The sequence below is a fragment of the Phyllostomus discolor genome, chromosome 4 (assembly GCF_004126475.2).
Source record: "Phyllostomus discolor isolate MPI-MPIP mPhyDis1 chromosome 4, mPhyDis1.pri.v3, whole genome shotgun sequence".
Lineage (NCBI taxonomy): Eukaryota > Metazoa > Chordata > Mammalia > Chiroptera > Phyllostomidae > Phyllostomus > Phyllostomus discolor.
In genome coordinates this window covers 124,122,875-124,148,481 of record NC_040906.2, presented here as the reverse complement: position 1 = coordinate 124,148,481, position 25,607 = coordinate 124,122,875, and the positions used below count along the sequence as shown (strand labels likewise).

At 47.6% G+C, this 25,607-nt stretch overlaps 1 protein-coding gene across 1 annotated transcript in view; it reads left to right on the top strand.

Moving 5' to 3' along the window:
• Positions 1-25,607, top strand: part of TRAM2 (translocation associated membrane protein 2) — a 74,891-nt gene that overhangs the window by 17,784 nt on the left and 31,500 nt on the right. The window contains exon 2 of the mRNA XM_028509577.2: positions 21,257-21,320. Within this exon, the coding sequence (XP_028365378.1) occupies positions 21,257-21,320 (64 nt within the window). The remainder of the gene's footprint in view (positions 1-21,256; positions 21,321-25,607) is intronic.

Here is a 25,607-nt window from a genome sequence, read left to right as displayed (position 1 = left end):
GCACACCCTGCCCAGGCTAACAGGGAACATGGATGAGAAAACCAGCGGTTATGGTTCAGTGTGGCTTGGGCCCTGAGGTGCTCCTTACGGGGTTAGATCCCAGGGGCACTTCTGGGCCTCCGGTGGGACCACCATCACCACCCAGTGCTCCAGGCCTCCTTCTCTTCTGGCTACTTGTTGGCCACTTGCTGATTGTTCCTCCCCCTGCCACTCCCTGGAGCAGTGTGCCACCTCTGCTCCCAGAGCTTAGGGAGAGGCTGGCAGATTTTGTTCCAGAGTGAGAGCCAAGCTCTGTAGCCGAGCCCACGTGGCCTGGGGCGGGGGCAGGGTGGGAGAAGGCGCTGTTGCCAAACCCAGAACTTCACCAAACCCCAATCAACCATTTGCCCAAATATAGTATCCTGGACCTTCTACTCGTCATGTTTAAGCTAAATATACTGTCCTTCAGCCTGCAAGCTCAGCTTCCTCCAGGAATGCCTTCCTTCCGTGATTATTCCTAAGTGCCTTTAGTCCGTTTTACTTCTAAAAAATGACCGTGGTGACGTGGCTGAAGTCCCAGACTAGGGGCATGTGTGAAACTAAACAGATTGGAGAGGACTGGCTCCAGGTCCCATTTGGTTTGTGCATTTCCATGGAGACCTCTCGACAGTGAAAGACAGTCGTGGCATTCTTGTGTAGTAGTACATAGAGCTCCTTATAGAGAAGAAGGTTTATTATGATGATTAACTTGCAGGCTTTCTTTCCCTTGAAAACTTGAGGCCTTAGCCATCTGGATGTGTATCCTGATTCTCCATCTCACGGTGCCAGATTGTTCTGGGCTTAGAAATACCATGAAGTGGATACAGGTTGGGAGTGCAGGCTTTGAATTCAAATTGCCTGATTACAGATACATATCTTACAGATTGTTGCTAGAGAACTCTGGTTTTTGGTCAGTGAAATGGGAATGAAAAATAACTGTGCCTTTTCCATTGAGTTTTTTGGAAGGATCAAGTGATAATGCACGCACAACACTTTCACAGAGCTTGACATCACCTAACAACTCCATCGATGTATTTGTGAGTGTTAATTAATTAATTGCGTGATGGTTGCAGCTGTCATTAGGAAGCCATTTTTCTGTGCCTCTCATTTTCATGCTGTAGTTATGTAGAGTCTGTCTATCCGCCTCGCACCAGATACACCTTTCACACTCAAACTTTGCTGCCTGAGCCACCAAGACCATTCAGCACCATGCAGGCTGGCGTTTCATTTGCTGCAGGCGTCTCCTTGGTGAGCTGAGCCCAAGCCCCCACCCAGGGTTCTCCCCATGAATGTTCCCCTCAGGTTTCTCAAGGCCCAGGATTACCTCCCTCCTTTTCCCTTTCTCAGAGATCAAATGGCTTCAGTACTGCTGTCTCCATTTCAAGAAAATTGTGAGGTTAAGTGAAGTGAAGATCAGCCACTTGAAATATTTTGCTATAATGCATGACCTCACTGTCATTGCATATTTTTAAAATAATGGGGATTTTTGCATTTTATGAGTTATTTTTGTTGAAGGACTTTCTTTGCTGTTTGAATACCACTTTTATAAACAGTGTTTTCCAAGCTCTTCTGCTTAGCACAGCTGACTTAATTTCTACTCTGTTCTTAGGCACTATAGTTTTTCGTGATTGTGATAAAAATGCACAGACCAAATTCTGCCTTTTCCCCACTCAATATTATATCTAGATATTTTGAGATGTAGTATTTTAAAAAGATAAGGTTGTTCCTAAATGCCTGCCACTGGGGGGTTTGTTAGGTCAGTTTAGAATGGTGACATAATTCCATATGCGCGGTGTCATAGAGTGATGTCCAAATCACATGGTTGTAATTTCTTTAAAAAAGCAGCCTGCAGAGTGACATTTTGTGTGGGCCTTTTTCTGTAAAAGTTTGGATTTGTTTTATCTATTTTTATTTTTTTACTCGTTACCCGAGATATATTTATTGATCTCAGAGAGAGAAGAAGGGAGAGAGAGAAACATTAATGTGAGAAGGAAACATCGATCAGTTGTCTTCTGTATCCACCCCAGCTGGGGATTGAACCTGCAATCTAGGTGTGTGTCCGGACCAGGAATCAAACCCACTGCACAGGACGATGCTTCAGCCAACTAAGCAACCTGGCCAGGGCTGGATTGCTTTTATTTTTTTATGAAAAGGTAGCTCTAAGGATAATCATCAAGATACAATCAGTAGTTTTCTCTGTGTGGTGTAATTTCAAGTAATTTTTATTTTATTTTTTCATGCTTGTAACGTGTGTGTGTGTGTGTGTGTGTGTGTAAACTCAATGAAATGTATAGCATTTGGATGATCAGAAAAGGCCAGTTAAAGCTTGTCTTCATTTTGGAAATGGGAAGGTGGAAGGTTTGGAGCAGTGACAGCTTGTTGCCCAGAGAGCAGGCAGGTGAACGGAGCAAGGGAGGGGAGAAGCTGGGATGTGGGCGAGCAGAGAGAACACAGGAGCAGCAGGGGGCATGTGGCAGGGCAGCCAGGAGATGCTGAGAAGGTGAGTCTGAGTCCTTGATCGTAGAGAGGCCATTCCCACCTGCTGTAAATAAAACGTTTGCTTTCCAGAAGCCTTTTGAAGACTGGCTCACAGGGCGAAATGGGTATATTTTAAGCCAGAGAAGACTATACGAAAAGCATCAAGAAAACTTAAGTCAGGATCCACTAGAAGTGGAAATGAAACTTCTCAGTTCCAGATAGTAACTGAACAAGTCACATGAAAGATAATGGCCTGTGGTAAAAATTGAAGCTTTTAAAAACAGCAATTGAAAATGTAAGTTTAAACCCTGACGCAGCAGCCCATTGTTGCTCCATCATGGGGCTATGGAAATGGGCCACCCAGTCCGCTTCTGGGTGAGACCTATGCACTCTGGTCTGCAAAGGGCCTCTGTACCCTTTTGGGGGTGCAGTAAGCAGGAGGTGGGAGTATTCGGGACTATGGTGACATTCGGGAGCTTCTGTGACGTTTTAGGACTTGGCTGTCTTGAATAATCTTTGCACTGACAGCCTCTTGCTCAGTTCTGATAAAGTTGGGCGGATGGCTTTGCTTCCCTGCCCAGTGTGCCTTTACCTGCGGTCTGGTGAAGGTGAAGCTGCCACTGGTGGGTGGAGGGGTGGGGCTTAGTCCTCCGTGCTCCTAAGGCTTCTCATCTGGAGGATACACAGAAAATGATCAATGACAAAGCCAAGTTAAAAAATAAGAAGAAAAATAACTAATTGTTACTTATGGAATACCGGGATGTGCCAGGCCTTGTGCTAGACTTGACCTTCAGATCCCACTAATCCGCTTAACAGTCTTCTTTAGTAGACTCTGTTATCTCTGCCTACACCAAGCAAGCTGAACAATTCCGTCTCAGATGTAGTGAGGGCAGAATTGGGATTTTAACACAGGTCTTTCTGAATTCAAAATTAGACTCTTAACCATTGTGCTCTCTTACCTCTCAGCAAGGAGGAGCAGGTAGCCAGTGCCTCAGGTGCGAGGGAAGGAAGCAGCATGAGCACCGATGATGGGATGGAGGAGAAGGCTTCCTGAGGAGTGAGGCCAGAGCTGGCCCTCAGAGGAAAGTCACAGTAGAGACACAGATGAAGGCAGAACACAGGGCTGTAGTTCCAGGCAAGAAGAGGCATTCTGAGACTAAGAAGATAGTTAGTAGGTGAAATGCTAGAAATGCCACAACAAGTTCCTGGGCCAGATGGACTTAGGAAATGCTAGGCTAAACAGGTTTCTTTACTGCGGGACTTGTCAGAGCCTTTAACATAGTAATAATGCACATTGTATACCTGTACCAAATGCATTTGTTGACCTTGGAGGGAATTTCATGGAATACCATCTAGAATATCCTTGAGGACATGCAGCGTGTTGTGCTGTTTCTTTGGGAGTTGTGATAATCACGGATGGAGAGGGAAGGAGGTTCAGTAATGTCAGATTAAAGAGATAGTATCCTGTAAGCAGTGGGTACCCATAAAGGGGGTGTCTGTTGTTTATATTACAATAACCTGGCTATTCTGTCTAGGACGGTGGGAGGGGAGGAAGGAGAGGTGAGTCCTGAGGCAGAGAATCCATTTAGAAGCCTCTTCTACAGGCTGCTGAGGGATGCCTGTGTGAAGCTCTGCAGCGGCCCCGTGAGTGGCAGGAACGGATTCACTGACATGGTAAAGGAGAAAGCCAACAGGTGGCTCTAAGGGAAGGTGGAGAGTCCTTGACTGCAGCCTGGGACATGGGCAAATACAGGGATGTGTCCCAGATACCAGCTTTTGAAATAAAGATGCAAAGTTTGCTTATATAATGATGTTAACCAATGTTACACCCCCCAAATTTAATTTTAAAAAAGATGCAAGGAATGGTTTTTGGCATGCCAAATGGGAATTGATGATGCTCAGTCTAGGAGAAGATGCAGGACAGTCCCCTGGAGGAAGATCTGAGTAGGAAAAGTAGAGTTGAATGTCACTGAAGTAGAGACAGCCACGGTGGCAGGGATTTCTAAGGGAGCGAGAAGGGCCGAGCTTGAACCCTGTACCTGCAGCTGAATCCCTGCCCTGCATTGTGTGGAAGACTCCATGGAGGCCAAGGGACTTCAGAGAACACCCTCCAGAAAGATCAGAACCCTGAGGCCTCGTGGAGGAGGTGGCAGTAGCCTGAGGCTCTGTTCCACGTCTGGCTTGTGGCTGACCTAGCTGCCCAGGAGCAGGTGTCCTGCCTCCCACCAGTGCTTTTTTTTTTTTCATGTGCTCTTTAGTGCTACCTGCTTCCTCTTCTTAGTAGTATATTTAGCATCTGGGGTTTAGATATTGCAGGTGCTTTAGGAGGGCTGCAGGTGGCCTTCCTGGCAGGTGTGTCCACCAGTGTTGGTCAGGACTTCTGACTTCATTCTGTTCCTGTCTCCCTGCTGCTTGCATCCCATCCCTGTGCCCTCTACAGGGCAGCAGAAGGGTCTGATGGCCCGGTGGTCTGGGCCGATGCGCCGTCTCCTCTGAATCCTTGCCCTCTGGGCTGGAGTCTCTGTCTGAGACCCAGGCCAGGATGGCTGCCTGGGACTGCTGGCTCTGTGCTCTCCCCCTGCCTGGCCTCTGTCTGTGGCCCAGGGCCTGCTTGTCAGCACGTGGCTTGGGTTTCCGTGTTAACGTTCCCAAATTGGGATTGCAGAGGATTGAGTGTCCGTGCTGTCTGATCATGCTGAGCCTTCTCAAGCAGCCAGCTGCGAAACTTTCAAAGGGCTGTGTGTAATTGGTTTGGGAGATGGGGGGGCGGGGTGCAGGGGGATGGAGATGGGGACAAAGAAGTCAGTTTTTAAAAGGAAAAAAATAAATGAACATAACAGCCTTGGGCCATTTGGGTGGGGCGTGGTGCTCGGGCACACTGAAACCCTTTTCCTCTTCCCTTCATATTTTTCCACTTCCAGAGGCCCCTTTGGCCAGCGCCTTACTGACCCCTGCAGACCCCCTCTGTGTAAATACAGCCTCTGTCTCCCACCCCCTCACTCATTACGCATTCCTTTAATCTGACCCATCTCCACGTCCCCAGCTGGCAGAGACTCAGCAGATTCCAAACCCCAGCTGGTGCCGGAGTGTTTACACGGGCGGGGAAGCTTGGCAGACAACTTGCCCCCAGGCTCCTCAGCTGTAGGAAAAGGTAGAGAGACATCCCGGAGATAAGTGGCCCGTTTGTTTTCGGGCTCCCTCCTCCCTCTTGCACTTTCCCCCTCATGCTCACCCTCACTCCAATTCCAGTTGTATCCTGAAAAAATAAAAGGGAAAAGAATCTCTTTGTATCCCAGAGGTACTGGGCTAGGGACTCCCTGGCTCATCCCTTCCACCCAAGTAACCCTTTATGGAGCACTTGGAGCACACGAGGAAAGAGCCTTTCACTTCAGTAGAGCAGGTCGGATATTATTTAGAAGACATTATTTGTCAGTTTAAAATGACTCCCCATTCATAGTGGGTATTGCCTTTCCAAAATCAGTACTAAAGGCGGTGTGGCTGAATGTTCATGAAGCCGGGCCTGGGGTTCATTACTGCAGCCTCGGGTCAGTGGTGTTCTCAAGGGTCTTCGTCCCCCAACTCTGTCTTCAGTGAAGGCTCCCCGGACACTCAGATGGGTGGGCACTAACCCATAGTGGGGGGTTTGTCTTGACCTGAGTTTGTGAGAAGGCAGTCCCAGGGTGTCCCGTACAAAGAAAAGCCTTTTCTTATTCTGGTTGTCAGCACAGTTGGTCATTTGGAACGTAGCTGGCCCTTCGAGAGTGGCTGTTTGTCCACCTCCCACTGGTTTCCCAGTGTGTTTGGGAGAGACCTTTGCTAATTCGAAGTGACCCGTTCCTAGTGGTTGTGTAGACCATGTTAATCATTATCGGGTGGTGTTCATGTTAAGACTTTTATTTGAGGAACGTAACTGCATAAGTCAGGGTCCCACAGGAAACACAGGGGGTCACTCAGCAAAGGTTACTAAGGCACTGAAGAAGGTGAAGACAGGGTCAGGGGAAGCAGACAGGGGGTGGTGAACCTCCTAGCCCTTGCAAAAGTGGGTCAGTAGCCCTAAGCCTGAAGGGCCAGGGATGGCGTGGACACAGAACTAATTCAGATGTCAGGGAGATAGAGAGAGGATGAAAGTGAGGTAATGCAAGCAAGCTGTAGCCAAAGGCGAGGGGCAGGGCGTTTGATAGGGATCAGGTCCTTGCCACATCTGCCCAGTGGGGAGGGTGCCAGGTGAGGAATACCTTCCTCTCCTGCGGATTCAGCTGCAGCCAGGGGTCCAGGAAACCCACTGATGTACTCCATCTGCTCTCTGCTCTGGGTCACGCAGCAGTGTGGGGAATGGGGCTGGAGGGGCAAGTGGAGAATTAACCAGCCCAGTAGCACTTACAGCGTCTGTTCTATCTCCTCTTTGAATCCTGCCTCACTCACACCCACTGGCAAAGGGAAAGGGTGGCACCGTGAGGCTGATGCTCCTGAAACACTACAGACTCTGACGACAGGCACTTCAGACAGATGTTTCCTGATTGCAGTGAGCCAAAGGGTGTAACACAGCTACTTTAATCCACGTATTGCCCTGATCTCTGGTGAGACCAGGATCACTGGTGCTTCTTAAAAGTGGCAGTGCGTTAAATGTCTTCACTTCCATCTTTTGGGGCTAGTTCACATAATACTCAAGTGCCACTTAAACCCATTTCCTTCTCTTACCCACGCGCTTTGCACATGCGGCCCTCAGGGACCTAGCACCGTTGCCAGTGTAGCAAAAATGGGACTCCGATCACCAGGTCCAGTTACCACTAGTCTTTGAACGTGTGTATCTAACAGGAAATTACTTTCTTGACAGTTTCACTCGGAGGAGCTTAGACCCACTTGTCCATTAGGTAACTGATAAAATTTAATTGGTAAGCTATGAAATATGGGGCAGCTTTTAGAGTTTTGCGGCTGAAAACAAAGACTTTGAGTTTTCATGTTACAGTATTGCCTCTCATTTGCGGGAAGCTGTTGTTTCTTTATCTGGGCTCCAGTCATTTTGGGAAGCAAGGTTTGAAACACAAAGTGTGCTGGAATAGAGGATATCTCCATGAACACAGTAGACAAAGACAGTTGACTTTGGGGCCCAGCAGCTTTTAGGATAATGGAATGAATGGATGAATGAATAAAAGCTTTAAGTAGGGTCTGGAGGTTGGATTTCCTTTCCTCTTCCCATTTTAGACTGGCTTGTTTGAAACCAGCAGAGACAGCTGAGATCTAAAGTTGGCCCACACAGTAGATGGTCCCCCAGAGCTGCCATGACTTCATTGAGTTAGACCAGCGATTTTTTAGCCAATGTGCTGTAAGAAAAAACATGCAGCACCTGACTAATGAGTCAGGGGAGCTGACATCTTTTCCCTTAGATTGTCAGATTAAAAAATGACAACAGCCAACACAACAATAGCTGTCAGGTATGAATGAATCAAAATCATACCTATTTTTTGGTCAGATTGCCAAAAACTTATTTTTTGGTGTGCCACAGGTTTTTAGTAATTAGTTTGTATGCTATAAAATGAGAAAAATTAAAAATTGCTGAGCTAGACGGTTCCAATGGGAGGCCTCCTCTTGTACCTTCTGAGCACCTTAATGGTATGTCCAAACCCCTCTCCCCCTGAAGTCTTCCTGGAGGAGATCCCTAGGTCTCCAAACCCTGAGCACTTTACAGGGGGAGAGGGGTGCAGAGAGAATGAAACCACAGTCTCCACTTTGAGAAAGGAAAAGAGCTTCTACATGTTCTTTACCTAATTGTGTCTTGATTCATGACATCTTGTCTTAAAACTAACTTGTGCCCTGGCTGGCGTAGCTCAGTGGATTGAGCGCAGGCTGCGAACCAAAGTGTCGCAGGTTCGATTCCCAGTCAGGGTACATGACTGGATTGCAGGCCATGACCCTCAGCAACCGCACATTGATGTTTCTCTCTGTCTCTCTTTCTCCTTCCCTTCCCTCTCTAAGAGTAAATAAATAAAATCTTAAAAAAAAAACCTAACTCGTCACGTGTCAAAGTCTCTCTTTGATCATTATTTTTAGGCACACTGCTCAGGTATCATGGTGGTTAAGAATCCAGATATCACAGTCCAGGGGCTCGTGAGTTCATCCTGCTTCTGAGGCTTGGCAGCTGTGTGCCTTTGGGCGAGTGTCTTACGCTTTCTGAGCTTCACTTGTTCGGTACAGTAGGACTTCTGGAAGGATTAAGTGAGATGGTTTCTGTGTTTAGAGCAGTTCCTGGCATATCATAGGAGTCAGTAGCCATAATAGTTGATTTTAGAGCTGGAGGTTAAATGAGGTGATCTCGTTTGGTGTTTAGCACAGTGCCCAGCAGTTAATGAAATCTCACACATCACTTGTCCCTTCCAGGGTTGTTGGGGGTAACATGAGGCAATCATGTAAAGCATCTCAGCCTTGCCTGGCCTGCAGTTACATGTTCAGTAAAGGGTGATCAGTTTGATCGTTTCCGAAATAAGGGAGTTGGACTAGGTTGGTGGCTTAGCTCCTGAGTTTGGTCTCTAAATTTCTGAGGGAAGGTAGTGGATCTTACAATTTTTGCATCTCCTGTAGCACTGTGCCGTGCCCAAAGCATGTGCTCAATAAATATTTTTTGATTGAAGAATTGATTTAATATATATTTTAAAATTCTCTCTATAGACAGTGCTAAACAAAGACATGTTTCTGGCATGTGAAAGCCTATTACCCGCCACCTTTGCACACATCTGAGCATGCACACACACACTCCCCTCTAATGCTTTCCTTGACACATCTGGTTGAAGTCCCAGTGTGGCCATTGTAAGATCCAAGGGAGAGCCCTGGAATCACCCCTGTGACTGTGGTGGCCGTCACTGCAGGCCTTAGAACGTGCACCCCGGCCCATGGCCAAATGCTTATCTCATGTCTATGGGTTCTGATTCTGAACCCCATCAGTTGGGTCACAGACAGCAAAGGCTGATACACTGATAGGAAGCTGGAGGCCTCCCGATGGCCTCTGGCTGGCATCGTGACAGTTCGCCTTGGAACCCGTAGAACAGCCACCCTCTTGTCAGTTCATCCCGGTGGCCCTGCCTTTCTGTCTCTGGACATGAATGGAAGTCAAGTCATGCTGAGAGAGGCACTGTAGCGCTGGTTCAGAGTTCATTAAACAGACAGCACAGACATTTACAAGCCTCCTTGTGAATATGAAGGGGGGGGTGTTAATTTTGTTTTTCGCCTTTCTCCCCACGTCCTCTATATTCCTCTTCAGCCTCCTGTTTCCACCTCGGAATCACATCAATTCCAGAGGGATGAATTGAGCATCTTCTCTGTATCCAGACAAGTGTCAGAACTTCAGAGGGAGCCGGGAGGCAGTGGGGCCCAACAGGGGAGCTGCCCAGGGCCCGTGTTCCCCCTGGGGCACCCCGCTCCTGTGGCGCTAGATCTCACTTCCTAAGAAATACCCCTTGACTTGATGTATTCCTTTTTGGTTCCCCCCTCACTTTTCTGCCTACCCACCCATTTTTTCTCTTTGTGGTTTTCCTCTTCACCTCGCATGGGTTCAGGATTCTCCTGTTCCTCCCCGACCACCCATCCCCCTAGCTCCTGGAAGCCTGAACCAGCTGTCCAGAGTTTGGTCTCCACTCTGCTGCTCTGAGTTCACCATGTCCGCCAGCCCTACTTTCTCCTTTCCTCCAGTGTTTACTTACCACGGTCCCCAGGGACCTTTGGTTTCCGAATCTGATGGGCTCTTCATGTTGTCATTCATTCCACAAATACTTATTGAGGCCCCACTGTGTGCTAAGCACCGTTCCAGCCACTTGGCACCCATCAGGAAAAGAAAAAACCTTAAGATGCCACTGCCCCTGTGCAGCCCACGCGTACCTCCCAGGTTGGCTGGTACGCCCTGGAGTCCACATGTCCTGAGCATGGACTCCCGCCACACTGCTCCCTGGGCACAGCACCCCTCTCTGGGCATGGCTGCGAGTACCCTGCGACTGGTCCTTCCCAGGCTTCGCCTCTTCTCCCCCTCCCAGTCCCTGCACTGCTGCTGTCTTCTCTTGGGTGGATGCTGCCACCATCCATACCACTCCCTGAATAACCATCATAACTCCTAGCTCGTTTTATTTAAGTTTTATGCTTGGGCATCTGTTGCCTGAACAAAACCAGAGCAGCACACCTGACCATTCCCTCACCTTAACTGTGCCACTGAGTCTTTGAAAGTCGCCTAGCTCTGCCCTGTGTCTCTTGCCATTACCTTTATCTGGCCTGGGTATCCCTTCTTGCAGCAATTCCCTTCCTAACTGGCCTCCACGCTGCCTGGCTCACCCCTCCTGCCCCAGCCCATCCTCTGAGGAGAATGAGCTCTCTGTAGTGGAAACCTCATTGTGTTATTCCCTGCCTAAAATCGTAAGTGGCTACCTCCCACATGTAGGATAAAGTCCAATTTTTATTCTTGCCATAAAGGGCCCTTCATAGACCTGGTTCCTGCCGGGCTTCCGGCCTCATCACCTTTCACATGCACACAAACCATTCCTTTTCTCTGAGAGTTTTATTTCTCCCACCTCTTACCTTAGTGCGTGCAGCCTCCTTCCTGCCTTCTTTGACCTGTCTGTCCCTTCAGCATACAGGCCAGGCAGGGCTTCCTTGGTGATGTTCTGTGTGACGGTGGAGGGGGCTTCCTCCCTGTCTCAGTCGGGGGGACCGCTCTGGTCCTCTGAATAGCCTGTACGTACCTCTAATAATGACAGTGTTGCTGTGCATTTGCTAACTGATTTGTCCAACTGGGCTGTGGGTTTCTGTGGTGCCTTTCCTGCCTGGGGTGCTGTTTGGAGTGGAAGGGCAGGGGGCATGTCTGTGTCTGGGAGTCGCAGGGGCAAGGCTTGGAAAGGCATGGCTGGGCCCCTGTGCAGTCCCGGGATGCCAGGCAGGGGTCCTGATTCTATCCGAGACACCAGGGAGTTGTGGAGGACTGTGGAAGAGCATCTGGAGTATTTTAGCAAAATGGTTCTGCAGTGTTTCCCAGGGCAGTCAGGGAAGACAGCAAAATAGCACTTAGGGTAGTGCTTTAACCTGTCCTCTGTAGGCCATGACCTTCGTTCCTCCTCAGGGTGCCTGCATAGCACAGGGCAGGGCAGTGGCTGCAGAGTGGAAGAGCAGACCCAGTCTCCCTGCCCTCCCCCTCCAAGGCCTTGGCCGGGACAGGCTTTCTTTCCTCTTTCCCTCCCCCTTTGTGTGTTTCTAGGTGTGTCCTCCCCTTCTTCTGCATAAAAATTATCTGTGTTATGGCCAGAGCTTAAGGCCACTGGTGTCCCAGGCAGTTCCTGTTCCTTCTTTTTCAGGGGAATCCCCAAAATAGAGTTGCCCAACAGGCTCAGGGTGGGGGACACCTGGCCCTCAGGCTCTTGCTCTGAGGCCTGGATCCATCAGCAGGTGAGGGTGTGTGCACCCTCCCCCTACTCTGAAGACCAGCTGTGAGTTGAGACAGAGTCCAGCCTCTCCCTCTGATGTTTGGTTTTCTTCCTGGGCTGCCTTCTCCCTGTGTGAGGTCACATCCAGCCTCGGTGTGCTGAGAGGCTAAGAAAAAGCACCACACATTTTTACTTGGTGTTTAAGGCACCACTTTCAATTAGTAAAATGAAATTTGTAGTGATGTGTATGGCTGTGTGTGAGGGAGGGCGGCGGGGAGAGGGAGAATCTTGGAATGCGGCATGTAACAGATCACCACGTCTGACTAGACCTTGTTTGGTTTAGGGGGACGGAGGGGCTGGCGGGTGGCAGGGGGTGGATCATGTTTACCTCAGGTTGTGCCTGTGGGGTTAGAACTGTCCTTTCTGTTTATCTGTGGCACATTTTTCTGGCTACTCTGGCCTTTTATGTCGTTATTTTCCTTTTCCACTTTGAAGACTATTCGGAATATTTCCTTGTGAATATTATTTGCTGATGAACAGGGATATTGGAGTGCTGGATATTTTCCATTAACCTCTTTGGCCTTGATTTAATTCAACTGAATCAAGTCATCATTATTAAGTCCTACTTATCAGGTGCCCTCATGTAGGTGGACCTTGGCAGGTCTCTGTGACTTCATGCACCTGGGCTGGAGGCCAGCCCAGAAGCACTGGGCTTCCAGTGCCCGGCCCCTGTGAGCAGGATGGGTTGCTGTGACTCCCGGTAGGAAGGAGAGGTGAGTCAGAGTCAAGATGCACACAGCACAGCCCCGGGCCTGACCCTGTCTTCCTGCTGTGTGTGGAAGAGTACAGCTCGTAGGATGGCATGGCAGTGGCCCCACTCTTTCCTTAACACCCTTTGATGGAGCAGGGGTGTGCAGGAAGGGGACCACAGGAGTCACACATCCAAAATTACTGCAGAATGGCTTCTTTTAAAAACTTGTTTATTTGCCTTCCAGCCCTTGTTTTGCTCAGTTTAAATTTGGGTGGAGGTGGACGTCGGGGGGTAGGGCCTCTCTCTATGTGACCTGACCAAACACCCAGAGGGATCTGAAGGCTACCTGTGCAAACAGACCTGGTTTATGGCCCCTGGAGGCAGCTTCGCTTTGCTCTGCCTCTGTGAACTCAAAGTTCATTTTTCTAGCAAGCTCTTATCCACAGGCCTGGGCCTTCAGTCAAAACGTGAGGAATGACATGCTGCTGTTTTGAGTAGGGAACTTTCCAGATGGTAGAGAATAATTAAAAGTGGTTGCAGTAGATCACTGTCTGCCTCTTCTTTCCTTCCCTAAGCGTAAACAAGCAGATGAAGGCAAATGGCACCCCGCCCGGTCCAGCTACCCTGGCTCTTCAGAGCTCCTGAACAATCCTCTCATTTCCCCCAAAACCAGGACGTGCCATAAGTTCCTTGGGCCGTGGCACCCACTCCTGCCAGCGGCCAGTGATTAGTGACTGGCCATCATGGGCACATCTGTGAAGTCCCCGCAGTCTCTGTGTCTCCTGCCTTCTGGAGCCAGGGCTTCTCTTGCACCGGCAGCCGCGATGGCTGACGTGTGGGCACCGTGCCCCTGTTCTGAAGTCAGGTCTACAACATTGCCTGATCTTAACTCTTCAGTAATCACTCTGAAACCCTGTCTTTGTCTTCTTCTGTCTTTGATTCTTAATTTGTTTTTCAGATACTGTATCTGAACAGGTGGCTGTTGGTTGGAAGTGAGAATAATTTGTCCTGACTGGTGTGTGTGTTTTATGGGTGCCCTCAGAGCAACCTGCGGTCTGGACCCTGCCGTGTGGGGAGGGAAATGCATTGTACAGACACGGATAGTCTTCACAGTTATTCCATGTGAGCACTGCCTTATTTTTATTTTGTTTTTAGCTCCCATGAGAAATGGTTTATGAGTATGGTATGTTATCCAGTTAAGGGGAAGGCTTCTTGGGGGGAGGTGAAGAATATTGAAGTATATAATCACGTGAGAGTGTTAGATATAGACATCCGGGGCTCTTGATTTTTTGAGGGAGAAGATGAGGTATACATATTAAGTCCTTCATGGAAGAAACATTTATTTTATGAGAACGTATATATTTTATCTAAGGTTGTCTGTAAGGCACATGGTAGGTCAAGTTCAATCTATACAGTCTTCTTAAAGTTACAATTAAGTTGTGGATGTGTAGGAAGTGGGGAAGGGCTGTCCCCAGGCCACCCTCTGTTTTCAGTACCTCATTGACTTCCCAAATTGGGAATGAATAGCATGGCAAGTTCAGTCTTCCTATGGATCTTTAAAGACCAAGTTCAAAGGTGTTTAAAACTCTGTAAATGACCCTTTCTAAATTCTTCTTTATCCCAATATAAAGTTTAGATTTTGGGACTGATGAATATAATAAAGCAAGTAATATTTTGCTGCAGCTGTTCCAATTAGGGTTTTTTCTCATAAATATACATTGTCGCTTTTTAATCTAATCTAAAACTGTGTCATGGCATTAATAGTGAATCTATTCAGCATTGTGAACCTGGGCTTGTAGAGAATCTGTTGTGCGTGTGTGTAGCTGTGCGTAATTCTTATATCAAGGCAGTTTTCAAGTGAGAAAACCAGACCCTCTAGGCGTTGCTATAAAAGCCGCACAGAAAGGTACTGTCAGAACTCAGCCTCCTGGTTCCAGGCGCTAGGCCCTCCTCGTAGCTTCTGGTCATCCAAAATGGAGAACTTCAGAGAGCAAGAGTGAAAAGCATCTTTGTTTCAGCTGTATCTGCCTTTTGTCGGGTGACAGAGAGGCTGCAAACCATGTACATCGAGTCCCGGCCATAGACGTGCTTGTGCAGGTGACAAGCCGCACTGCCAGGCTTCTCCTAAAGCAAGAACCTCAGGAGCAAACACTCCAGGAAACAAGGGCTAAAAGACTCTTTCATTAAAAAAAGAGAAAAAAAAAACCTCTTCCCCACCAATTGGGCGTAACTTTCAAATGTTTTCCTGTCTGACCGAAATTTTCCTATCCACCACCTCAGCAAGAGATGCAAAATCAATTTGGAGAGAGCTGGAGTGGAAGCTGTTTGGCTTCCTGACAACGGGCTGAGCTGGGAGAGGTTTCACTTGGCTTCACCTGGGCTTCTAAGGAAGGAGGAAACGGGTGTCCTCACTGGCAGTCAGGGGGTTCTTGGTCAGCCACATGCTCGCTGCTCATTGCCTGTCAGCCCTTGAGCTGTGTCCGTGGGGCAGAATAGATGTGATCTGCAGCAGAGCCACTTCTGAGAAAGCAAGGTCTCATATGCTGTCCTGTTCTTGGTGGCTTGTCTGCCAACACAGCCCCTCCCAAGTGCCAGTGCATGGCTGTGTCTGCCAAGAAGCAGAATAAACCAAACCAAAGGCCTGAATACTACTTCAAAGGAAAGTGATGAGTCTGCTTTCATTGCAGTTCTTATCTTCTCTTTGGTGCCCAGGTATCGGCTTGCAGGGGAAAGAGAACAGATTGGGGCATTTGGAACCCTGGGTGTACCCAGTGTCTGTGGCTGGCAGGCTGGCGTGAACTTGAGTTAATGTACTTTCTCAGTCTGTCAGATGTAAGTGATGCCCGGACCTCATCTTCACTAGGCGGAGAAGCAGTAATATCATTGGAACTTTCTGGAAGACCCGCTAAGTGAGGCTGTGTGTCAGGTGTTGACAAATGAACAGAATCACAAAATGAGAGCCTTTTGCTGTCGAGGCTGAAGAGGACCTTTAAGGAGACCCATTCTAACCACTTCAGTTGGCCTTGTGCTTCCAATGTATCTGTAAATGGGGATATTATTAGTATCTAGCTTGTTGAGTCATTGTGAGGACTACCTGAGATAATTTATATAAAGCACCCAGAACCATGCCGGGCACTGAGTGAACACCTGATAGCATTAACTGTCCTCGTTGTTGTTGTTAATGCATAAAAACGGGTCCAGAGAGGTAAAATAGCAAGCCTGAGGTCACCTAGCTGCCCTGCAGCTGAACTGGGACTGGAGTCCAAGTCCAGGATGCTTTGCTGGAAGCAGCTGTTTCACCAGCATCCTTCGTCTCCTTATAACCAAGAGCTCAGATTCATGTGCCCCTAATAGAACACGGCATGTGGAATGATTTTGCTTTTGTTATGGCTACACAAACTTGCTGAATGTCACTGCCTTTGTGTTTGATGCCTTGTTTTAGTTAAAAGTTCAATGAAGCTCTGTGTGTGTGTGTGTGTGTGTGTGTGTGTGTGTTTGAGAGAGAGAGAGAGAGCGAGAGAGCAAGAGAGAGAGAGAGAGAGAGAGAGAGCGAGCGAGAGAGAGAGAGAGAGACATACACGTAGAGAGGGAGGGGGGAGTGAGGGATGTGGCCCCTCCTACGTAATTTAGTGTTCTCCCTTTGCATTAGTGTATTAGCACATTGTCACTTTTAACCTTTCACCCACAGAGCCTGGCATTTAAAATGCTATTAAATTCAATCATGTTTCCTATAAACACCCTTAGAGGGGTGGGAAATAATTGGAATGACATTTTTAATAGGCTCCTGTTTCTCAGCCTTCTGTGCTTACAGAGTGGAGCTTGTTTGGTGCTTTCTCCCTGGTCTGAGGTGGGGAGAGGGTTATGGAGTGAATTTTGGGGGTGCAAAGGGCCTTTTGAAGCACAGAGAATGGTTTTTATGCTGGAGAAGTAGAGTTGCTTTTTCAGATAGTCTTTTTGTTTTTTTAATTCATGAACATAGTGAATCTATGAGCTGATCGCTCCTTCCTTCACATGGTTTCGAAGAAAGCTCAGAGTCAAATTTCTGGCCACCTTTAGCCAGTAAGTAGGACTTTTGGTAATTAATGCATTTTCATGGATCAGCCTTGTCCCCTACTTCTCTTTGACATTATATATATATATTCTCTCCTGCCTCTCTTTTATTTGCAGTTCTATTCTATGGGCCATATTTTATGCATCCTACATTTGTATGTGGAACAAACTTAAAAAATCAAATTGAATGTTGTGTTTTCTGCTTGTAAGGTTGTGAGGTCTCGATTGGCCAGTTTGCCTCTCTCTGCCCTGGGTTTAGCCTCTTCATCTGCGGAACAGATGGTACCCTGCGGAAAAGAGGGTACCTTGCTCTGAGACATGGTAGAGTGGGAGCAGGCATGGCTGCCCACAAAGGAAAATGTATGATTCGGAATGGTTTCTGCTGCTACTGCTGGGGGCTAGGGCTGGAAAAATACCGGACTTTAAGGTTTTGCTTTAATCAAAGTCCTATATCGTTTTATCTCAGAATTATGTTGAGAAAACATTTATTAACCATTCATCTATGGTTACTAAATACTATAGCTGCTTGCAGTATTAGTTCATGAAATACATATTGTTGAGATACCTACTATGTGCTCAGCACAGGCTTGAACCTGGGAAAGAGGGGAGTTGCTCAGGAGTGGGCAGAGGGCAGGCTGCGGTCAGTCAGGTTGGTGGAGCGCAGTCCTGGCTCTGCTCCTTCGTCGCAGCCTCGGTTTAACAAATGCTTGCTGGGTGCTGGCCATGGATTGGAGATAATCAAGGCTGCTCCTAGAGCTTCTGTTCTAGTGAAGGGAGTGTTCAAAAACAAGTAAAGATAAACCCCAGAAAGCCGCATACTTACAATGCGTGAATTTTATGGTGTGTGAATTACACCTCAGCGAAGCTGTTCAAAAGGGCAAACTCTTGGCCTGCTGGAGCTGACCCCAGTGTAGTTGGTACTTTCTCCACAGTCGTATGTCTGTGCGCGTACTCACTGATGTCCTTGCAACCCCAAATCAGCATGCCCAGTGATGCTGCAGCCACACATGGGCACGCGCAGCATGAAAAAATAGAGTAACCCGATGAGCACATTCCCGGCTGAGGTCCAACAGGGTGCCGCTCAGCTCTGCTGTAAGCGAGTGTCCTTTCTGCAGTCTATTTAGTGCCATTGTTTTTGCATGGTGCTTTTTGCCGGTGGTGTTGCTGTGGCCCTCACAGCGTGGTGCTGCAGTGCTCTCTCGTGTCCCTGAGCACGGGGCTGGGACGCACCACACAGAGAGCGTGCGTGTGTCAGGTGAGCGCCCTTCAGACACGCAGTACAGCACCATAGGCCCTGAGCTCTATGTTCGTGCTTCGACAGTTGGTATTAACTACAGCATCTTAAAATGAAACTCGGTTATGTATTGATCCATTGACAGAAGTGGTGTGACCAGAGACTTGCAGAAACCCTGCTGTTTCCCTGAGAGCAGCAGTTCAGTATTCGCTGGTTCAGTGTTCACGGCGACTCTGCAGCTCCGAGCTCCTGCGAACACCACGGGCCGACTGCGCTGCACTGGGGCAAGACCATGTGTGCAGCCCATGTGACAAATGTCTGACTGACTTAAGACAAAAAACAAAAGAAAACTGTGATGACTCTTTCAGCAGTTAGAGTGGTGAACTCCGTACTTGTATATGCACTCCCACGGAGAACCGGTTTTATTTGGGTGAGCTCTTCAATATGAAGCTTTAGGGGTAGCCCTGTGGGAAGTGTTCATGGAAGGCACTAGTATGTATGAGGGAGATTTTGTCATACAGCCACCGAGTTATATGTTGGCCTCAGTAAACAAAAGGTGGGCCTGCACATTTCCCATGTAACTGTAGTTGGAATACTGTGAGGGGACTTGTTGTCCCTGGGCCTCCATGATGCTACAACAGCCGTTTGACTCACAGAGCTAAAAAAGTGACTTAAATGTAATTTAATAAGTTGTATCTCTTTGAATTTTTTTTTTAGTCTTTAATCCCTTGGGTGAAGTTGTGTAGTCACAGTTCAAGTTGTGATGTCAAAATAAAACAAAAGACGTAAATCGCAAATGGGTAAATGCACAGGATGAGTGCGCAGAGCTGGCCCCACACATGGGGCGGGAGATGCGGGAGAAGGGGGAGAACTAAGAATGTAGCTTGGGTGTTAGGATTTTTCTCTACCTATTTCTGAATTGTTTCACTTTTTAAAACGGTGTGTTTTGAAGTTGAAATAAACATTTGCTTGAAACATGAATGAATTTTATGCAGGACACAGAAAAGTTTCTGAGGCAGAGATGGGCAGAGAGGCCACTTTGAGGGGATGTCAAGGGACCAGCTCTGTGTGTGTGGCTACCAGACGTGGCTGCATGTCACAGCACTCTGGGGGGCTCACCGACATGCTGGTGCCCCAACCTGGAGGCTTTGTTGGCTGGGGGTGTCCCAGGCGTAGACATCGGAAACGCTCCCCCAGGGATTCACATGTGCAGTCAGGGTGGAATACCAGCTGTCCACACGTGGAATTGTAAGGTTTACCCTCACAGGAGTCGTGGCAGCCAGTGTGGACAGGTGGTCAGGTCAAGGGTGGCCAACTTGAGCCACGTGCAGGCTGGGAGGGACCGCCATGGTGGGGGTGGAGGTGGTGGTGAGGTTCCGGTGGTATAGCAGCTGGATTGCTCTCAAGGAGAAGGCTGTGGTGACAGATGACCAAGCCCAGCTGGAGCGACAGTAAGCCAGCACAGACTCTGTTTTTGATTTTTCATCCTCTCCAGTGAGCAGTTACTGAGCACGTCCTGTGTGCACATGGTTAGTTGCCTGAGCAGGGTTTGAGGACAGATGAGCCGGCACAGCCCCGCCCTCTGCAGTGCCACCTGAGGAGCACTGCAAGAGAGCAGGTGGAAATGGTGGCATGGTGGGAGGTGCTGCAGAGCACTTGCTGAGGAAGAACACATCACACCCTGTCGGCAGGTGGGGAAGGCTTCGAGGGGCTCCAGTCAAGCTGGGTTGTGAAGGATGAATGAGATTCTGTTCTGTAGGGTTTTTTGGGAGTTGTAGAATACAAGGTGAGGGGAACTAAAACCCCCCCAAAGAAAGAAGTGAGTAGCACATTTTTGCTGAAATAGCATACATATATCTGTTGTAAAGAAATAGAGGCAGTTGGACTGGAAGGGAGGTCAGTAGCTCCTGGAAAAAGTCTTGGGACAACGGGGATCAGGTTTTGGGTGGGCGTAGGAAGCGCCTGTGTATTTGGAGAGGGCCTTGTGTTCGCCCTAGTGCCTTCGCGCATACCTCATCCTCTGATGCGCATACCTTGTCCTCTGACGGTTCCCTCCCAGGTGACAAGAGCTCTAGCCCACACGAGGAGGAGGCTCGTGCCTCGCTGCGCACAAAAAGCAAACACCCCCTGGAGAGGACCGGGTGGGGCTGATGGGGAGAGTGTTTGCCCTCTGCTGGGCAGAGAAGGGTGAGGACGGTAACCTGTCTTTGGGAACGGCAGGCATGGACGCACGCAGAGGACTGTAATGTGTCATCCCTGCTTTCCATGCTGCTTTTTGCCACTCCCAGTACCTTTCCCCACACCCACAGCACCTCCTTGAAACATTTTTGTTTAGAGGAGAAGCAGTAACTCTTTATTGATGAGTTGTCTCTAGAGGCTTCCTGGAAAAGGCCTGGGTCTGGCCTCTTGCCCTGACCTCCCACATGCTCCAGAGCAGTGCGGGTGGTGCTCTCCGCCCCAGCTGCACATCGGAAACATCTGGGAAGCTTTAGACAGCGTCACCCAGACCAGCCGGGGTACTGCAGATGTCCTCGATCTTACAGACTGGGAAAGTGAGGCTCGGGAGTCAGATGGCTTGCTCAGGGCTGCAGAGCCAGCAAGTGGCAGGGGCAGGTTGGAGCCCAGGCAGCCGGTTCTTGAGTCCAATTTTGAATCCCGACATTTTGTCATATCTCCCTTGCTGGCTAAACTGCCAGAGTACTGATTTGCCAGGTGGCAACCACAGCACAATTAAGATTTTAAAGGAAGCTTTTGAAATAAATAAACAAGAAGTGTGCAGTATTATGCCTTGTCCCATGCCCCACAGTAGGGTAGGTGTGAAATTAGCAGCTGGAATTCTCCATCTCTGAGGCTCAGGCTGACACCTTTGGGGCTGCTGTCCACCGTGTAGTTAACCAATATGCTTGGGGAATCCTCAGCGAGGCCCTGGGCTTCCAGAAGGCCAGCACCTCATCTTCTACTAGTTTCTGCCTTCTGTAATGCTGGGTAACTAAACTAATTGAATGAACGACAGACAAACATGTACCCTTATCTGTGAGCTCTCAGCTGGCCAAGCACAGCTTATTTCATTCCATCTGCAGTGAGTACAAGTGCAGATCCCATGCAGGGCCCAGGATTTCTTTGTTAGCTTTTGGTGCAGGTAATGGGAGGGATGCCATTACATGGAAGAGAACAGAGCCAGTGCTGACTGTGCTTTAGGTAAAACCCTTCACTGGAGGGGCCTGTGGTCTGGGAGGTAAAAGGGGTGGGCCCTGGGGGCTGGTGGTAGGTTCTGCTCCATTTTTTTGATGTCACCAAGAGGCTAAATCAAAACTATTTTTCTTTATTTTACAGGTCACTGCCAAGACTGCCTTCCTATTTATTTTACCTCAGTATAACGTTAGTGTGCCTACAGCAGGTAAGCGGAGCACTAGTCTCTATCTTTCCCTGGTCCTGTTAACTCTGAAGGATTTGCAAAACTTCCTTTTCCTGTGTACTTGTATGATCTTTTTAGATTTTTAAACTCGGCACCCAGCCTCCTCCCCCTATTAAGATACAGATGCGGGCCACATTCAGCCCCAGCCACGGCTCTGCAGATTGGGTTCTCGAGGCGCACCGCCAGGAACCAGGCATGTTCCTCTTTTCCTTGCAAAGCCCTGATTACCCTCTTGATGAATAAAGAAAGGATTTTTGTTAGCTGAATCTAATTTTCTCCTTTTCGTTCTGTAGTAGAGAGGTGAGTTTAAAGTGAGATTCCTTTCTTTGCTGGGCTCCACTGATGACTAGATGAAGGACTTTTTGGGGGCAAATCTCTTAACCCATGGCCCATGGAGGATGTGGCTTCAAATCTTTTCTGGACTTGCCTGACCCCTGCAGTCCCTGTGGCCCGGCTCTGGGAGAAGCCCTGCTTCTGGGGCAGCCAAATCAGTTCCTTCTCAGGAGAACCGACTAAGGCATGCTGGCTAGACAGGATGAAACTGATGCTTATGTGAGAAGAGACAGGAAACGCTGTGGCCAGCATCAGGAGACGGGAGACCAGGCGATGCCTGCCCATCCCAAGGCACACTCCAGCCCTGGTGGGCATAGCAGGCTGTCTTGCTCAGGGCCGTGTGGTCCACAAAGTCGTCTTTTTTTTTTTTTAAAGATTTTATTAATTAGTTTTGGAGAGGGAAGGGAGGGAGAAAGAGAGAGAGAGAGAGAGAGAGAGAGAGAGAGAGAGAGAGAGAGAGAGAGAGAAACATCAATGTGCGGTTGCTGGGGGTTATGGCCTGCAACCCAGGAATGTTGCAGGTCTGGCTGGGAATCAAACCTGCGACACTTTGGTTCGCAAGCCTGTGCTCAATCCACTGAGCTACGCCAGCCAGGGCCAAAGTCGTCTTCTTAGCTCTTGGAAATGTTAGTAACAGAGACACCTCTAAACCTAGCTCAGCCTATGATTTACTCATTTAAAATCTGTAAGTTTTTTAAAATTGTGGTAAAATACAGATAGTGTCAGATTTACTATCTTAACCATTTTTTTGGTGTATGGTCAGTGACATTACCTGCATTCACATTACCGTGCAGCCGCTGCCGCCATCCATCTTTAGAACTCCTCATCTGGCCACACCGCAGCGCTGCGGCTGTTCAGTCCTTCCTCACCACTCCTTTCCCGCCCCGGCCCCTGGCAGCTGCTGTTCTGCTTTCTGTCTCCATGAACTTGACTGTTCTAGGTACCTCATATAAGTTGAACCATATAGTATTTGTCCTTTCCTGGCTGCTTAATTTTAAATAACTTCTTTTCAAAATATATTTACATGGGTGTTGCATGTCTTTCCAAGGAAACTTATAAAATGCAGATAAACATAAGAAGATAAAAATCATAAATGACCCCTCCATCCAGCAAAAACTACAGTTATCATTTTGGAGTATGGGCTTTTGCCCTACTTCTTTTACTGTTAGTGTACAGTGAGCCTTTTTTCCGTGTCAGTCATTGTCATTCCATCCAGTAAGACATTTTGAATAGTTATAGAGCATTTCCTAATGGGGATTACCACAAGTTACTTATTTTATCTCATGTTATTGGATATTTAGGTTTCCAGTTTTTATTGTAAATAGTACTGCAGTAAACATTCTTGTGACTACATTTTTGAATGTATTAATAATTATTTTCTTAGGATAAATTCCTATTCCTGGAGTTTCTGGGTCAAGTAGTAGGTAAATTTTAAAGGTTTTATGTATGTATTGCCAAAATACCCTCTGCCATTTAATTTTTAGAATTCATAAATCCTAATTTTTTGTAAACATAGATATATAACATAAAATATATAAGCTTTTCTTTTTTAATGTTAGAATGAATGCCAGTTTACTAATTTATAGAGAGATACTCAGCTGTCAGATGTTGTACTTGTATTTTCATTACATTTCTCCCTAAAGACAATTTATATAGGATGCCAGACCACGACCCAGCAGGGCTTTGTTAACTTACTGTGAGAAAGTGTTGTCCTGGGGCCACAGCAGGTGTGTGCTCCCACAGACAGCGTGCCTTTGTTATGGGGAGGGACTGTTTGTAAAGCCAGAGCATGATCAGGGGGGTTGCTCAGAGGAATGTGTAGACAAGTGATATCTTAAAAACATCCCTTTCACAGTCAGGATGAGAAGTGTAGACTTTCTCAGAGAAATTAGAGGACAGGTGATACCTTTTTTAAAAAATACTTAAATTTTACTTATAAAGAGAGGGAGAGAAACATAAGAAATCCATCATTATCTTCCCTCTTGCCTGCCTTCAGCTGGGGATCTGGCCTGCAAGCCAGGCATGTGTCTTGACTAGGAATCGAACCAGCAACCTTTTGGTCCACAGGCCTGTGCTCAACCCACTGAGCCATGCCAGCCAGGGTGACAAGTGATCTTAAAAGCATCCCTTTCACAGCCAGGATGAGATGTATAGACTTTATGCTCCAGGGTTGACCTCAGAGACTCTGAGCATAAAGAGCATCCCACCGTGTTTTGGGGGTGTGTCAGTATTAATTACATCATGCCTTCAGTTGTTTGTTTTAGATAGTTAATTAATTGATCAAATTTGATCATTTGAAATAATTAATTTGATCAATTAATTAACTATCCCAGGCAAATATTTGTGTGCTCCCTTGCACCAGGCCCTGGGTGTAATTTATAAAACCTGTCTGATCTCTGACTCGTGGAGCTTACCATTTGATTAGGGAGGGATGGATAATAAGCAAGCAAACAATAAATAATTATAGTTGCAATAGTGGTGAAAGAAATGTGCAAGGTTATGTGATAAGGAAAAATGAACCTTACGTGATAAGGGTGATGATCGAAGAAGTTTCTGAGAAAGTGAGATTAAGCTGCATACGTGTAGGAAGTTGTGTTTATAGGGAGGGGGTTCTGTGGAGAAGAAAGTACATTCCAGGCAGAGGGTTCAGCATGTCCAGAGTCCTCAAGAGAGAAACGAACACTTTGGCACGTGCAGTAAATGAAGGCCAGCAGGACTGGAGGCAGCTAGGTTTGGCATTTTCCTGGTGTGGGGCGATTGAATTCTGCCCCTGGCCAGAGCAAGTTCTGGGTAAAGGTGAAGGTCCATGAAAATGTATACTGAATTGTGGTGGTTTTAGTTACTTTGGAAAGGGAGGCTAAAGTATCGTTAAATAGCCTATCTTTTGTTTAAATCTTGCCATTTGGGGCTATTTGAAATATGGCAAGCAAATAATCAAGAGAGACAATGAAATTAGAATAGCCTGCCTAATTTTGTTTTTGAGCTCTTTAGTCACTGATCCAGTAATGCTTGGTTTGTAAGGACTGAAGGAAAGCAGACTTCTCATGGGAAAAAGCCTGTTCACACTAACTGGTCTGTTGAGGTTGCGAATTTTAAACCCTCCCTGCAAGCCTCTTTAAGGCTGGAGATGCTTGGGAATGTATCCATTTTGTATGACACAGGCAAATTCTGATTTCTGAGGTTTCTTCTTTATGTAGTGTGTAACTTGTTCACCTCGATGTTTAAAATTTGAATTTCAGTAGAGCACTGAGTGTTTTCATATGTAGTGGCTCACCATTTCTAAATTGCTGTGTCTTCCTTGGATAAGGTTTCAGGTTCCATGGAAAACAGCTAGTGGTAATGTTGATGAGTTCTCCTGCTTGTTTTGTTTTGTTCCCTCTTCTTCTCTGCTGTCTTCTGCCCAGCTCTCAGCATTTGTTTACAGGGCTGCAGTAACCAAAGTATTGAATACCACAGACCGAGTGGCTGAAATAACAGAAATTGATTGTCTCACAGCTCTTGAGGATGGAAGTCCAAGATCAAAGCTAGCAAAGCCACGCTCCCTCTGAAGGCTTTAGGCAAGGGTCTGTTCGGCCTCTCTCCCAGCTCCTGGTCATTCGTTCCTTGGTTTGTGGCAGCACAAGGCCAGTCCTCCCATGGCCTTCACTCTGCGTGCATGTCAGTCTCTGTGTCCAGATGTCCCCCTCAGACAAGGATATCAGTCATATTGGATCAGGGGCCCATTCTGCTCTATTATGACCTCATCTCAGCTGATGACGTCTTCAACAACCCTGTTTCCAAATCAGGTCACATTCTGGAGGTGCAAGGGTAGGACTTCGACAGTGTATGGATTTTGGGAGACAGGACTCAGCTCATAACACCAGCTATAAATGTAGGGTTTTGTCACATTATAGGTCAGTTAGGAAGATGAAGCTCCATTCAGGGAAATGAGCTTAA